Source organism: Salmo salar, chromosome ssa13, assembly GCF_905237065.1.
Source record: "Salmo salar chromosome ssa13, Ssal_v3.1, whole genome shotgun sequence".
Classification (NCBI taxonomy): Eukaryota; Metazoa; Chordata; class Actinopteri; order Salmoniformes; family Salmonidae; genus Salmo; species Salmo salar.
In genome coordinates, this window is record NC_059454.1 from 12517591 (window position 1) to 12534878 (window position 17288).

At 42.8% G+C, this 17288-nt stretch overlaps 2 protein-coding genes across 2 annotated transcripts in view; both read left to right on the forward strand.

Annotated features, from left to right (window-relative positions):
* LOC106566459 (laminin subunit beta-2) overlaps positions 1-4114 on the forward strand; it is a 66925-nt gene extending 62811 nt beyond the window's left edge. The window contains exons 26-34 of the mRNA XM_014134514.2: positions 128-312; positions 468-709; positions 818-1021; positions 1353-1497; positions 1717-1924; positions 2084-2225; positions 2327-2503; positions 2611-2770; positions 3446-4114. Of these exons, the coding sequence (XP_013989989.2) occupies positions 128-312; positions 468-709; positions 818-1021; positions 1353-1497; positions 1717-1924; positions 2084-2225; positions 2327-2503; positions 2611-2770; positions 3446-3582 (1600 nt within the window). The 3' untranslated portion in view covers positions 3583-4114. The remainder of the gene's footprint in view (positions 1-127; positions 313-467; positions 710-817; positions 1022-1352; positions 1498-1716; positions 1925-2083; positions 2226-2326; positions 2504-2610; positions 2771-3445) is intronic.
* Positions 4115-4651: 537 nt separating this feature from the next.
* LOC106566460 (ubiquitin carboxyl-terminal hydrolase 19-like) overlaps positions 4652-17288 on the forward strand; it is a 34688-nt gene continuing 22051 nt past the window's right edge. Inside the window, 2 exon segments of the mRNA XM_045692943.1 lie at positions 4652-5041; positions 6093-6390. Coding sequence (XP_045548899.1) covers positions 6240-6390 — 151 coding nt within the window. The 5' untranslated portion in view covers positions 4652-5041; positions 6093-6239.

A 17288-nucleotide genomic window follows, 5' to 3' on the forward strand; every position in this document is an offset into this window, starting at 1 on the left:
ACTATTATACTTTACATAACAAATCACATACAAAGGTAGACTCTGTCTGAATAAAGATTCACCATGAATACCCCTCTCCTCCAGTTTTGTAGTTGAACTGTAATTTCCTTCTCCCTTTCTCTTGCAGGTCTCAGATAGGGGAGACCACAGATGTACTGAATCATCTGGAGGGAGACCTGACCAGTGTGGGGAACAGTAATGTAGAGGCCAGTAATGAGCTCAGTGCTCTAGAGAGAGAGGCCAAAGAGCTCAACCTGACCTCAGATCAGCTCCACCGCCAACTGGACATTCTGAAGAACTCTAACTTCCTGGGTGAGCAGAGACGTCCTGTCCCCCTTCCACCAGAGGGGTTCTGGGATACGTAGTGCCTTAATGGCTGGTGTTATCAATGTTTTTTTTGTAGAAATACTTTTGAAATATTAGTTAAATGTGTCTTTCTTATTTTTGGGCCCCTCTCCTTCCCCCAGGTGCATATGAAAGCATCCGAAGCTCCTATAATAAGTCCCGTGACGCAGAGCGGCGAGCCAACCAGTCCACCACTACCACGCCCAGCACTGTCAGCCAATCAGCAGACACCCGCCGCAAGACAGAACGCCTCATCTCTGCCAAGAAAGACGACTTTAACCGCAAGAACGCCGCCAACAAGCGAGCCCTGGGGGACCTCAATGCCAAGGCACAAACCCTGGACATGAAGAAGATCAACGAGAAGGTGAAGCAAGCATCAACATAAACAGCTAAATACAAATGGTCAGAGTTCATGGAAAGTTATGAAAATCTACTAATCTGATACATGTTCCACCCCACCCCCTTTGACCAGGTCTGTGGGGCCCCTGGCGATTCCCCCTGTGTAGAGAGCCATTGCGGAGGGGCCGGTTGCCGTGACGACGAGGGGAACAGGCACTGTGGAGGCCTGAACTGCAACGGTGCCGTAGCGATGGCAGAGAATGCCTTGGAGAAGTCTAAGCACGCAGAGAAAGAGCTGAACATAGCCATGGGGGAGGTAGAGGAGCTCTTCCACAAGGTCAGTTACTCCAAGTGGACATACAATCTCCTTAATAGATAAACCCAAACTGTCTTGACAGGAAAGGAAGACCTGCTAAATCTATTGTGGCATGTCATTAATGCATACATACCCCTGTATCACCTACAGTATGAGGGTACATTTACATTTTAGTCATTTAGCAGACACTTATTCAGAGCGACTTACAGTTAATGCGTTCACTAGGTGAGATGACGACATATCACAGTCATAGTAGGTAAAACCTTTCTACAATGAAGCAGCTATCAGCAAAGTCGGGGGAATTGAAAACAGTTATCCCTGGTTCTTCGTATACCCCTGTTTGGCTTCTCAGGTGGCAGATGCCAAGAGCAAGGCGGAGGAGGCAAAGGGTAAAGCCCAGGCAGCTCTGGACAAGGCCACTAACACCAAAAGCAAGGTTGAGCGCTCCAACAACGACCTGCGGGACCTCATCAAGCAGATACGGGACTTCCTCATGCGTGAGTCAGCTACTAGGAAAACAATTTTGGAAAAGTGACAGAGAATTCAGATATTAGAGGAAAAGTGAGTTCAGACCTTGGCTATATGGGACCATACAAGCAATTTATCTTCACCTCAGGATTGTCATCATGATCAGCATCATAATCATTAAGTATTAACTTCCAATCTGCGTCAAAAATCTCTTTGCTGATCTGAATATTTTTTCTGTCTCCTTGCAGAGGAGGGTGCTGATCCAGACAGCATTGAAACGGTGGCTAGCCGTGTCCTGGAGCTGTCCATCCCAGCCTCACCACAGCAGATCAGACACCTGGCAGAGGAGATCAAGGACCGGGTCCAAAGCCTCTCCAACGTAGACGCCATTCTGAAACAGACACAGGACGACGTGCGCAAAGCAGAGCAGCTTCTGCAGGAGGCCAAGAAGGCCAGGTGCGTGTGTGTGTGCGTGTGTGCGTGTGTGTGTGTGCGTGTGTGCGTGTGTGTGTATCTTGTATGTAGAGGGTTATAGGTTATAGCATTATCAAGTCAAAGAAAATAGTCCAGCTCGGCAAAACTCACCTGATTCCAACAAGTGTTTCTGTTCTGTAGGAATCGGGCAGGCGGGGTGAAATCCACAGCAGAGACGGTGAAACGGGCACTTGAGGACGCTAAGACGGCCCAGGCTGCAGCGGAGAAGGCCATACAGCGGGCTAAGGTTGACATTGGTGAAACTGAGGTCCGACTAGCACAGGTACAGTAGGAACTCAACTGAGTGGACGCCATCTATATTCTGTTTGATGGGATGAGGGGGATCAAGAGATAATGCATTCCTGATATTTTCCCTGCTCGTAGATCGAGTCTGAAACCTCCAGCAGTGAACATGACCTGAATAATGCCATGGACCGCCTTGGCAACCTGGGTCGGGAGATTGACGGTCTGAAACTCAAACGTGCAAAAAACAGCATGGCAGCAGCTCGAGCTGAGGAGACAGCCACTATGGCACGGGACAAAGCCAATGATGCCAAGCAGGTGTGTGTGTGGGGGTTCATTCTATGTGTGTGTGGGTTCATTTTATGTGTCTATTTAGGACTGTAATACTGTGACTGTTATTAATTATGCTGTCTTATTTCTCTCAGATTTTAGATGGCGAGCTGACAGATAAGTATCACACAGTGCAGGACTTGGTGGACAGGAAAGCCAAGACCGTCCAGGAGGCCAAAAAGACAGCAGAGCGCCTGAGAGACGAGGCCAAGGAGCTACTGAAAGACGCCCAGAACAAGCTCCAGAGACTAGCAGGTGTGTGGCAGGGACCCTGCAGGGAACTGGGTCTCGTTGTTTAATTAAGAGCAGCATTGTTTTTCACTTACACAAGCTAACCTTGGAGAAGAGCGAAGGCAACATTACCCTTTTGTGGTTAAACAGTGTCACTGTATTGTCTGAATTTGTCTGATGGTGGTGTACTCAAACCAGAGAACAAATGGTACATTTTACATTTTAGTAATTTGAGGAAAAATAAGGAACCTGCACACTGCTCTTGATAGTATCACTGCTCTTTAATAAGCTTTACGTATCGGCCTCACGGCCTTCGTCAGACATTTAGTAATTTAGCAGACGCTCTCATCCAGAGCGACATACAGTTAGTGTATTCATCTTAAGATAGCTAAGTGGGACAACCACATATCACAGGCATAGTAAGTACACTTTTCCTCAATAAAGTAGTTATCTACTTTAGATAGGAGTCAAGATTATTATATATATATATTTTATTTATTTAAGATACCTGTTCAAAGAGTCAGGTTTCAGGTGCTTTCGGGAAGATGGGCAGGGACTCTGCTATCCTAGCTTCAGAGGGAAGCTGGTTCCACCATTGGGGTGCCAGAACAGGTCTACAGTATGACAGTCAGTCAGCCAAGTCTGGTTATTCTGAGATTAAACATTAAGGTATAAACTTGACATACTTTATATCCACAGAATTAGAGAAAGACTATGAAGAGAACCAGAAAAAATTGGAGGGCAAAGCGCGGCAGTTGGACGGCCTAGAAGACAAGATGAAGGCTATCCTCAACGACATCAACAAACAGATCCAGATCTACAACACCTGTCAGTAACAGGGACCTGGCCGAGTTAAACCAAACACTGACTGACTGCAGACACCATATGAGCCTACTATTGCTTTACTCTCTTGTAGGGTGTACACTGTATGCGCTCTAGTGGGGAACTCAGTACTGCACCTACAGCCATGGTGCTTATCCAACTACACTGTGTAACTGTGTCTTTTTGATTGTAAGATTTCACACATCTAATATAACATTGTGTGCCGTCAGTGTATTACTGTGTGACTTTCAACTGAAGGATAGAAGTGGCTCCACATGACATTTACGAAAATAATAATCAATTTGTGTGTGTGAAGAATATGAACATGTGCAAATATGTTTGCGCCTCAACTCAGATCATCCTCCAAACACTGCCACATTCAGAATATAAATAATGCCAAAAAAGTACTTATGAATAGATTGTTCTGGATAAACAATGAACAAAAGCTGTTATGTGTACCGACTGAGGATGAACCAGGGGATGATCGGTTACTTTGACATGGTTTCTGATCTCCACTGGATTAAATGATGGGATGTTTAGACTTAATGGTTGGTCTTGTTTCTGTAATTGAGAGAAAGCTTTTTGGAGTTGCTTGAAAATAAATACTGAAAAAGCATTTCCACCCTCCAGTGTAGGGAAACTGAAATTGTGTAACTAATAAAAATGGAACACCATCACTGCACATAATACACATACATTGCATATGCAATGGTGGGGAGAGAGGTGTGGATCACCTACTACGGAGAATATTGTTAAAAATTGTCATGTCTGAACTAGTTCATGTCATATTCAACATCTCTCTATTATAAACCCCATATAATAGGCCTGTTTTACTAATCTCATGCTCTGGTTTCATAGCTGCCTTCCTGTAGAACCAGCCAAGAAAACCTTTGTCCCATGGGAGAATCTCAATAGATATTTCTTTCAATTGCACAATTCTCGCGTCCTCTCGCCTCCTTCTCAAAACCCATTGGAGGAGAAGGTCAGAGGGGCGGAACTTTTGGCTTTCTCATCCAATGAATTATTAGAAGGAAGCGAGGAGAGAGGACGCGAGAACACATAATTGAGATGTTCCCATTGTAAGGGGTTGGTTGCTACAGTGCCGCCTCAGCCTGACTGCCTCCAGGAAGTGGTCAGTCTTCTAAGTGGATTTCGGTTTGGATTGTTTTTGTTCCTAAACAAAGTACGAGTCATTTCCCGTGGGCTGGTAAAGTAACTTAGGTTGAAGCGATTTATCGTTTTGTTACCATTCACGTCACCTATATTTGATTAAAATATTTAGGAATCTATAAGAGATGGGACCTCGATAACGAGAATATTCTAGAAACACCAGAGTACGGGGTTTCGATTTCGGGAAGGGGTGAGCAAGAGGCCTGCGGCCGTCAAGGAGCTTAGGGAGGGCTGAAGAAGTACGGACTCGCCGGCCATTGTGCACAAAGACGGGGAGACGACACTCCAAATTATACATGTTTTGTAAGTAGTCGGTCATACTGTCTAGTATTTTTAGAAATATTCAATTATAAGTCATGAGGCGCTATTGTCAATATGTGTTGTTTGTTTAGCTTGTCAACAACTGATAAACGTTAGGTAGCTACATTAGCTAACAAGCTAATTACATTCGCCAGAACTGCTAGTAATTTAGCTAGGAAGATAAAGCTAGTTGGCTAACTGTTGTTAGCTTAGCTAACCTTAGCCGGCTAGCTAGATAGCCAGGTAACGTTAACCTTACATTGGCAATTTGTCCCTGTTGTTAATGACATTATAGCGATCACCTGTTAACATTTGAATGTTGAATTGTCCGATTTTTTTAAATAACTGATTGGCCAATGATCATTGATAGCCAAGTAACTTATTTTAGCATGCTAGCTAACTTAGTTACCTAACGTTAGTTACCTAGCTACCTAACGTAAGTAACTGGTCGTCAGTAGCTAACAACTAACTTGCCGCATGAACATGACGCCATTGCATTGAGGGTAAAGAGACTGGCAGAAATTTACATAAAGGTTTAATGTTAGGTGTACTATTATTAACCAAATGCAATGTGTAAAGTAAACAACAATAGTCTAGCTATCACTTAAAATACATTGTAGTTAACGTTAGTTAGCATTGTACCGAAGGTAACGTAGATGTTTTAGAGTCGCATTGTCTTGCAATCCAGGGTGCAACATTCATGGGCAACATCCAAGGCAAAATATTCAAGATAGCTAGCTAGATACAGTAGCTAATATCACAAATAGTTGGGATACTCAATAAGACAGCCACCCCAAGTCATCTTGGTAGTACATGCAGAGATACTTATTGCAATGTTTGCAGACAGAATCCAATCTGATCAGGGAATGTTTAAAATGTGAGTTTAATCTGAATGGGGTGAGGTTTCAAATTTGAATGTGTACATGTGTAAATGATTTAATTGATCATATATTCTATAACCTACTATATACACCACAGATCACATTCTTTATGACTCTTATGTAGCTCTGCAACACTCATTCATAACTGTGGTGGGTCCCCTGACTCTTTTCAGGACCCCTGATTCTGTTCCGGGAGATTTCTGACCTGTATCATCGCCAAGATAGCTGGACCGGGTAGAAAGCGGCACACCTCAGAACCAGTCCCCAGCGGCAGCAGTGACGCCGGCGACGGGCGGCCCGTGAGCGCCAAGCGCCTGAAGATGGCCAGCAGCAGTGAGTCAGGCCGGCGGAATGGGGGTCAGCGCAGCGCAGATGACAGCACCAGCAAGAAGAAGCAGAAGGACAGGGCCAACCAGGAGAGCAGGGAGGCCAAGCGAGCAGCAGCAGGGGCCAACGCAGAGCACAAGAAAGGTGAAATGGTTGAAGGGGAGAGATTTGGGCTGTGGTTAACTTGGCAAGGCACGAGGGTACATCCCTGAGATGCTGCTTTATTAGCATTGGTAGAGTGATTGCTGAGAGCAAGTCTTTTTGCCTGCGTTTACACGGCAGACCAATTTTGATATTGTTTTCCCACTAATTGGTATTTTGACCAACGCGTTACTGGGCGCACACTGCCTGCCCTCCAGGACATCTACAGCACCCGGTGTCACGGGAAGGCCCCAAAAATAATCAAGGACCTGAGCCACGGCCCATTCACCCCGCTACCATCTAGAAGGCGGAGACATTACAGGTGCATCAAAGCCGGGACCGAGAAACTGGAAAAACAGCTTCTATCTCCAGGCCATCAGACTGTTAAATAGTCACCACTAGCCGGCCTCCTCCCAGTACCCAGCCCTGAACCTTAGTCACTGCTACTAGCCAGCTACAACCCTGCACCTTAAGAGACTGCTGCCCTATGTACATAGTCATTGAACCCTGGTCACTTTTTAATAATGTTTACATGCTGCTTTACCCACTTCATATGTATGTACTGTATTCTAGTCAAGGTTCGTCCTATATAACTACTGCTGTACACACCTTTTCTATTCATATAGTCTATTCACACCATTCTATATATTTTCTGCACTCTAACATCGCTTGTTCTGATATTTATTTTCATTTGGGGGATTTGTGTGTATTGTTAGGTATTACTGCACTGTTGGCGCTTGAAACAAAGCATTTCACTGCACCTGTGATAACATCTGCAAAATATATGTAGGTGACTTTTTGGGATTTGGCCAATCACATCAGATCATTTCACATAAGGTATTTTTGTTGTTGCTGATGTCATTGGTCAGAAGACCAGTTAGTGAAGAAAAAAAAATCAGCCTTATGTTGAGCCTATTTTGATTTGTATATGACATAAAATCTGATGAGAAATGGGGGAGACTAGTGGTGTTGAACGGTACTTGACTTTTGCTCTGTGTCATCTCGGCAGTGTTTTCCATGAGCGCCGTTGGCTAATCAGCCGGTTACAGACACATTTTCAGCCACCTACTTTTTCCACTTCGTATTAAAGATGCATTATGCAGAAATCGATCTGCTATTTCCTGGTTGCTCAGTTCTAAGTTCAGTTTCTGTGACAAAACAAGCATGTGTAGTGTAGAGAATCATTGTACCATCTTAACTGCTGTGAAATACCTTTTCCATTAACAAATGTATTGTTTTAGTGTTTTCATCTGTTTGAAGCTGGTGTACAAATCTGAACGTAAAAGACACAAAGACGAAACTTAAGAATGGGAAGAATAGAAATGGCGTACATAAAATAGATCTACATCGAATTCTATTGGTCACATACACACGTTTAGCAGATGTTATTGCGGTTGTAGGGAAATGCTTGTGTTCCTAGCTCCAACAGTAATAGTAAAATAGGATGGCCTTGACTAGAATACAGTATATACATATGAAATGGGTAAAACAATATGTAAACATTATTAAAGTGACCAGTCTTCCATTATTAAACAGTGTTCTATGTACGTAGGGCAGCAGCCTCTAAGGTGCAGGGTTGAGTAGCCGGGTGGTAGCTAGTGACAGTGACTAAGTTCAGGGCAGGATACTGGGTGGAGAATGGCTAGTGATGGCTATGTAACACTCTAATGACCTTGGGAAAGAAGCTGTTTTTCCGTCTCTCTGTCCCAGCTTTGATGCACCTGTACTAACCTCGCGTTCTGGATGATAGTGGGGTGAATAGCCCGCAACCTTGATAATCTTCTTGACCTTCCTGTGACACCGAGTGTTGTAGATGTCCCGAAGGGCACGCAGTGTGCTCCCGGTGACCCGTTGGGCTGACCGCAAGAGCCCTGTGGTTGCGGATGGTGCAGTTGTCGTACCAGGCGGTGACACAACAAGGCGGCCATGTGTATCGGCACCATACCACAAAACTATAACACGCATTTCTATGTGAATTTGGTCTGGTTGCCCAAAAAAGTAACATATTGCAGCTTTAACTGGCCTACTTTTCATTTAAAACTTTTAATTCGCTAGTCTGTCGATTCCTCTCCTGCCATAATGACTGATAGGCATTTTCTGCCTGTTAATCACAAAGCAACTGATGACAGGGAAACAGTCTGCTGTCCTGCCTCCCGGTCTAATTTGTGTGCTGTGGTTAGTTGCAGTAGAATGTCTTAACACTGAGGGAGAGCGCATGATGCTTGTGAATTTGCATGTCCCGTGTAAATGTAAGCGGTAACGATGAGTCGAAATCCACCTAGCCATAATTATTGTTTTCTGGCACAATCGTTTATTTTCTTTCATGTGCTTCACATAGCTGTCCACGTGGAGTCGTGTGGCATTGGCTATTTACTGTGCATTGATTGACAACTGAACAGCTAGTGTCGACTATTGTATAACAATTGTCAAACTGACTGAATAAAGTTGATCTCCTTATATCCCTTTGCCATTCATAAATCATGCAACGTGATTATACTGTATGTCCATCGCATCGGGACAAGTAAACCAATAGCCTTTTTTTGGGGGTTTCCTTTCCTAGGATGTCAGGGCTTGCCAGACAGTGACTCTGCAGTGAGTGAATTTGTCTCGTTAGTCATTGTAGCCTACCGAATCGCTTCGGTGAGAGAGCCCTTCATTTGTTTCCCACATTTTTTTTCTAGGCTTCTGGTTGCCCTAGCTTTTTTTGGCGATTATCTGCACATACATTCTGAAAACATTAGATAATGGTGAATCATCACGGCAGGAAAAATGTGTAGTGGAGAGCCTCATTCTGAAAGTAGCCTATGGTTACCTGTCAGAATTATATCCTAACTACTGTAATAAATCCAATGGGTATTTGTTTTGCGAACTCGACCACCTCACGGCGCAACGCCTCTAACCTATTTGACCTAGATCGTTTGTGTGTATGTATTGATATGTAGGCTATGTGGGCCTTTTTTGAAAAATGTATGTAGTTCTGTCCTTGAGCTGTAGTTGTCTATTAATGTTCTATGTCATGTTTCATGTGGACCCCATGAAGAGTAGCTGCTGCTTTTACAACCGCTAATGGGGATCCTAATAAAATACTGTTACATGAACCATAAACACGTTTGTTTTTGTTGTGGACTTAGAACACTCCTGTTGTTTTTCTATTCAAAAAAAGGTATCTTTCAGAGTGAACCAGGAAAACGGAAACCTGAAAAAACTAACTGGTGAAAACATCATTTGGGAAAGAAAATTAATTAAATTGATTTTTATAGGGCCCTACCTATTGTACATTTTAGATTAATTTAGGCTAATGTAAAATCAGAATGATATATAATAAATGAGACTGAAACCCATTTATTTCAATTTAACCTGAAATATATTTTTGTAGATAATGTGGGCTATTTACTTCATCTTTTTCAGTTTTAATAAAATAGATAGTTTGATGAACAAACATCATGTTGCAATTTATATCTTGCAGTAAAACTAGAGGTCCTGGATGGCAGGAAGCTTGGCCCCAGTGATGTACTGGGCCGGACGCATTACCCTCTGTAGCGCCTTGCGGTCGGAGGCCGAGGAGTTGCCGTACCAGGCAGTGTTGCAACCAGTCAGGATGCTCTCGATGGTGCAGCTGTGAAACGTTTTGAGGATCTGGGGACCCATGCCAAATCTTTTCAGTCTCCTGCGGGGGAAAAGGCATTGTCGTGTCCTCTTCATGACTTTCTTGGTATGTTTGGACCATGGATAGTTTGTTGGTGATGTGGAACTTGAAACTCTCAAACCGTTCCACTACAGCCCTGTCGATGTGAATGGGGACGTGTTCGGCCCTCCTTTTCCTGTAGTCCACGATCATCTCCTTTGTCTTGCTCACGTTAAGGGAGAGGTTGTTGTCCTGGCACCACACTGCCTGGTCTCTGACCTCCCCTATAGGCTGTCTCATCGTTGTCGGTAATCATGCCTGCCACTGTTGTCATTGGCAGACTTAATGATAGTGTTGGAGTCGTGCTTGGCCATGCAGTCATGGGTGAACAGGGAGTACCGGAGGGGACTAAGCACGCACCCCTGAGGGGCCCCCGTGTTGAGGATCAGCGTGGCAGATGTGTTGTTGCCTACACTTACCACCTAGGGGCAGCCCGTAAGGAAGTCCAGGATCCAATTGCAGAGGGAGATGTTTAGTCCCAGGGTCTTTAGCTTAGTGATGAGCTTTGTGGGTACTATGGGGTTGAATGCTGAGTTGTAGTCAATGAACAGCATTCTCACATAGGTGTTCCTTTTGTACAGGTGGGAAAGGGCAGTGTGGAGTGCGATTTGAGATTGCATCATCTGTGGATCTGTTGGGGTGGTATGCAAATTGGAGTGGGTCTGGGGTTTCTGGGATGATGGTGTTGATGCGAGCCATGACCAGCCTCTCAAAGCACTTCATGGCTACCGACGTGAGTGCTACAGTGCGGTAGACATTTAGACAGGTTACCTTGGCTTTCTTGGGCATAGGGATGATGGTGGTCTGCTTGAAACATGTACACTCCCGTTCAAAAGTTTGGGGTCACTCTAACCAGAATAGAAAGACAAGTGGGAGACCCTGGTGCACAACTGAGCAAGAGGACAAGTACATTAGAGTCTAGTTTGAGAAATGTCTGTATTGTGTCTGAAATTGAGATGTGATCCCTGGTGGAGGGAGCTAATGCCTGATCACCAGCCGATCCTGTTAGCTAAGACAGTGTGGCCAATGGCGTGGTTTTAGAGGCCCTCCTCTTGCTAAATGCATATAGGGGAAACACTGGTATTGGTAGGTATAGTGATTGGGGTAATGTGTTGTTGGTTGCTGCTCTCGCCTTAACTCTTCAGCCTTAATGCTGAAGAGTTGTAATCCTAGCTGATGTAAGGCCGGATCCAGGGAAACGGGCTTTGTCACGGTCACGAGAGAAAGCTGCTGTGCCTCCCTGCTCTGCTGTCTCCAACTAGAACACATTACCCCAATCAATTCAGAGGGCTGGTCGGCCAGCATGATTCTCCACCCACACATCATCCTCCTCTTGCCTCATCTAGCTACCCTCGGTCCCATTGTCCACACTATATCCTTTGTGTCCTTCCAATGCCTTGGCTGTTGTCTATGCCATTCACTGATTCGCACCAAGGACCTCCCCAGTTTCTTTCATATTTTAGTGGTGTAACACATTAGTAAAATACCTATCATACTTTCAATGTATGTGGAACTATGTGCAAGTGACAGGCTTTTCAACAATTTCTAGAGAACACAAGTGACAGACACTACGGACTAGCCTAGTGGTAAGAGCCATTTCGTTCAATGGAGGACAAACGTCAATACTATGTTGATGTCATAGTGGACCGTAGCAGGGTCTATGGAGAGGGGGGTCACATGGATTACAGCCCGACTGGGAGCCCAGCTGTAGAGGGGTTGGTGTTGCCTGGGACATTTTACAGCGTGTGTGTGTGTGTGTGTGCGAGAGAGAGAGAGCGAGGATGTGTTGTATACTATATGTGTATGTGTGTGAGAGAGTGAGAGTTGTATACTATATGTGTGTGAGAGGGTGTGTTGTATACTATATGTGTGTGAGAGGGTGTGTTGTATACTATATGTGTGTGAGGGGGTGTGTTGTATACTATATGTGTGTGAGGGGGTGTGTTGTATACTATATGTGTGTGAGGGGGTGTGTTGTATACTATATGTGTGTGAGGGGGTGTGTTGTATACTAGAGGTCGACCGATTATGATTTTTCAACACCGATACCGATTATTGGAGGACCCAAAAAAAGCCGATACCGATTAATAGGCCAATTTTTAAAAAAGAATATTAAAAACATTTAAAAACGTGAAAAAAATGACTTTTAGACTTTTTTTTGTGACTTTTTTCCCCCCCCATTTATTTATTTGTAATAATGACAATTACAACAATACTGAATGAGCACCTATTTTAACTTAATATAATACATAAATAAAATCAATTTAGCCTCAAATAAATAATGAAACATGTTCAATTTGGTTTAAATAATGCAAAAACAAAGTGTTGGAGAAGAAAGTAAGAGTGCAATATGTGCCATGTAAGAAAGCTAACGTTTAAGTGCCTTGCTCAGAACATGGGAACATATGAAAGCTGGTGGTTCCTTTTAACATGAGTCTTCAATATTCCTACTAGCTAGCCATTTCACATCGCTTACACCAGCCTAATCTTGGGAGTTGACAGGCTTGAAGTCATAAACAGCGCAATGCATTGCGAAGGGCTGCTGGCAAAACGCACGAAAGTGTTGTTTGAATGAATGTTTACGAGCCTGCTGCTGCCTACCACCGCTCAGTCAGACTGCTCTATCAAATCATAGACTTAATTATAATATAATAAACACACAGAAATACGAGCCTTAGTTTCCGGACTCGACCATATTAATGACCTATCATCTCGAAAACAAAACATTTTTTTTCTTTCAGTGAAATACGGAACCGGTCCGTATTTTATCTAACGGGTGGCATCGCAAGTCTAAATATTCCTGTTACATTGCACAACCTTCAATGGTATGTCATAATTACGTACAATTCTGGCAAATTAGTTCGCAACGAGCCAGGCAATGAACGCAAGAGCAATGACACAATTTCATGTTAGCAGGCAATATTAACTAAATATGCAGGTTTAAAAAAAAAAAATATCTACTTGTGTATTGATTTTAAAGAAAGGCATTGATGTTTATGGTTAGGTACATTGGTGCAACGACAGTGCTTTTTTCCCAAATGCGCTTGTTAAATCATCACCCGTTTGTCGAAGTAGGCTGTGATTCGATGAGAAATTAATAGGCACCGCATCGATTATATGCAACGCGGGACACGTTAGATAAACTAGTAATATCATCAACCATGTGTAGTTAACTAGTGATTATGTTAAGATTGATAGTTTTTTCTAAGATAAGTTTAATGCTAGCTAGCAACTTACCTTGGCTTCTTGCTGCCCTCGCGTAACAGGTAGTCAGCCGTCATTGAAAATAAGAATGTGTTTTTAATCTGACTTGCCTAGTTAAATAAAGGTAAACATTTAAAAAAAAAAATGGTGGCCAAAAATACCGATTGTTATGAAAACTTGAAAACGGCCCTAATTAATCGGCCATTTCGATTAATCGGTCGACCTCTATTGTGTACTATATGTGTGTGAGATAGCAGGAGAATAAACAAGTCTGTAGTAGTGGTGAACATGAGCACCGTAGTAGACTGAGCTGAACTCACATACATGACCTGCACGCCCTGCCTAGAAGAGAACCCCAGGCTCCGTGCTGACTCAAGAGAACATGAGGTTGTTTGAGGGCCTTTCAACTTAGATGGCAGGTGCTGCAGCTTCACAGTGACGAAAGGTAGGTTGGCTGAGCATTGCCAATGTTTGTGATTTCTTATTTCAGTTTTTTTTATCAGAATGAGGATTATTTGTATCTTTGTATGTTTGAATTTTAACAAGCTGTCATTTGGGAGTGTCTTTGATGAAACAAACGTTTTAGCAGTGGATTCATTTTTCTACCGTCCAAAGAAGTTAATGTTGAATGTTGCATTCGGAAAGTATTCAGACCCCTTGACTTCATCCACGTTTTGTTACGTTACATCCTTATTCTTAAATTGATGACTCTATACACAATACCCCATAATGACAAAGAAAAACAGGCCTTTGTATGTGTGCATTAATGTAAATCTAGTTTCTTGTGATGCTGCAGTATTTTGAAGCCAGCCTAAAAGGGTCAAAACGTTTATTTATGAGAGCTCTGATAATCCTTACAATGTACAAAGCCTTTTATATTAACACACACACACACACCAGTAGAGAACTCCACCCAGCTTTAGGCGGCTGTATTTTTCCACAGTACCCAGACCACCTCTCTCCTTATCTTTTGCCAACCTAGCTGTTCCCAGGCCGTTGTTTCTCTCCCTAACTTAAGGAGGCCTCTTCTCCTGTTCCTTTCCCAAGGTCGTCTTATCAACTCTGCCGTGCTCATTTTGAAGTGGTACCAGTGTCTTACTCACACACAGTATTGGAATATCGTTTTTAACCCATTATTATAGCCTTATTTCGAATACATTTCAACAGGTTATAGGGTTTCTGAGTGAAATCATTTAACCTTTAATCATATAATTTCCATTACAATGCTACAGTAATATAATGACCCAACGCGCGTCTAATTTACCCATCTCCATCTGGCTTTTCGGGGTCACCTTGTTTTTTTAAATTGCAGCTGCAGAGTTTTAAAAAAGCATATCGCTCGAATATCGTTGCGTTAAGTCAGCGCAGGCGCGAGCTCTCTCGCAGTCTTTCTCTCTCTCCATCAACTCCATTCAAATTGCATCCAAAATACAGTTGAAGTCGGAAGTTTACATCCACTTAGGTTGGAGCCATTAAAACTCGTTTTTCAACAACTCAGCAAATTTCTTGTTAACTAACTATAGTTTTGGGAAGTCTTTAGAACATCTACTTTGTGCATGGAACAAGTAATTTTTCCAACAATTGTTTACAGACAGATTATTTCACTTATAATTCACTGTATCACAATTCCAGTGGGTCAGAAGTTTACATACACTAAGTTGGCTGTGCCTTTAAGCAGCTTGGAAAATTCCAGAAAATGATGTCATGGCTTTAGAAGCTTCTGATAGGCTAAATGACATCATTTGAGTCAATTGGAGGTGTACCTGTGGATGTATTTCAAGGCCTACCTTCAAACTCAGTGCCTCTTTGCTTGACATCATGGGAAAACCAAAATAAATCAGCCAAGACCTCAGGGAAAAAATTGTAGACCTCCACAAGTCTGGTTCATCCTTGGGAGCAATTTCCAAATGCCTTAAGGTACCACGTTCATCTGTACAAACAATAAACACCATGGGACCACACAGCCGTCATACCGCTCAGGAAGGAGACATGTTCTGTTTCCTAGAGATGAACGTACTTTGGTGCGAAAAGTACATATCAATCCCAGAACAACAGCAAAGGACCTTGTGAAGATGCTGGAGGAAACAGGTACAAAAGTATCTATATCCACAGTAAAATGAGTCCTATATCGACATAACCCGAAAGGCCGCTCAGCAAGGAAGAAGCCACTGCTCCAAAACTGCCATTAAAAATGCCAGACTACGGTTTGCAACTGCACATGGGGACGAAGATCGTACTTTTTGGAGAAATGCCCTCTGGTCTGATGAAACAAAAATAGAACTGTTTGGCCATTATGACCATTGTTATGTTTGGAGGAGGAAGGGGGAGGCTTGCAAGCCGAAGAACACCATCCCAACCGTGTTGTGGAGATGGTTTGCTGCAGGAGGGACTGGTGCACTTCACAAAATAGATGGCATCATGATGAAGGGAAATTATGTGGATATATTGAAGCAACATCTTAAGACATTAGTCAGGAAGTAAAAGCGTGGTCGCAAATGGGTCTTCCAAATGGACAATCCTATAGAAAAGTTGTGGGCAGAACTGAAAAAGCGTGTGCGAGCAAGGCGGTCTACCAACCTGACTCACTTACACCAGCTCTGTCAGGAGAAATGGGCCAAAATTCACCCAACTTATTGTGGGGAGCTTGTGGAAGGCTACCCAAAACGTTTGACCCAAGTTAAACAATTTAAAGGCAATACACTCAATTAGTATTTGGTAGCATGTAAACTTCTGACCCACTGGGAATGTGATGAAAGAAATAAAAGCTGAAATAAATCACTCTCTCTACTATTATTCTCACAGTCCACATTCTTAAAATAAAGTGGTGATCCTAACTGACCTAAAACAGGGAATATTTACTAGGATTAAATGTCAGGAATTGTGAAAAACTGAGTTTAAATGTATTTGGCTAAGGTGTATGTAAACTATCGACTTCAATGTAGATAATCCTGTTCTAGATATATAGGGCTATATACAGTATATATAGATGTCCTAGCCTCCCTCTTTCAGGTTATACATTCAATGCAGTATTAGCCTTATATTTAGCTAATTTAATGATCGGTTATGTATAATAAGCTTATAATTTATAGCGTCGGTCTCTTGTGCAATAGGCAGGCACCTGTGCTCCGCTGGCCTCTCCTATAAAAAATGCTCTTTAGCTCTTGGAGTCTCATGCAGGAAAAGCTGGTCTAGAATAGCTTTGTTGGACATTTCCTGTACCAATAGACTATTTAAAGACGGACATTTTTTTTTTTGAGTTTTAAATACAGTAGCCAATAGAGCTCACAGGTAGTTTTGAAAGAGTGACTGTTCCATGGCGGTAGGCTATAGCAGTTATTTATTCAGACCCATAACCACTCAATCTTCGTGAAGAGAAGTGAAAGCTTTCTCCATCTAATTTTAGTCCTATATTATTCAAGGATGTCATTAGAATGATGAAGATAAAATAAAATAAGTTTAACTGTTGAAAGCGAGGAAGGAATGAAGCAACAATAGAGAGAGAAAGAGGTAGGCTAATAACATTATGAAAGGTGTATGCATCAGCCTACTAATTATACAAATAGGCCCTATTATTCTCTGAATATAAATCTAATTCGCTAGCCTATACTTGTAACTATGTAGGCAGCATGTGCTGCACCAGAATCGCATGTTCTCTTCTGCTTTATCATGTCTTGAACAAATTGTGTAACTCCAGTCCATATTATACAGTATAATACAGTTGTCATGACGTTGGCCTGTGGGTAAGGTTTATGACCCCCCCCCCCCATAAATACCTTTCTCCCTTCCCTGACTTACTGAAGGACTCTTGAATAGCCTTTGTTAAATATAGAGAGTCTGGGAACATCAAACAAGTGGGGGGAAAGGAACCATATTTCGGTAATAGAACCAGTTGAAAATATGCGTTGGTACTTAATGAATATGATGTCTGTTCGGTTGTCATCTGAGACATTATGACTGATGACAGGACGACATAAACTGTGGGAAAGTCTACACATTCTAGTTATCAGAGTCA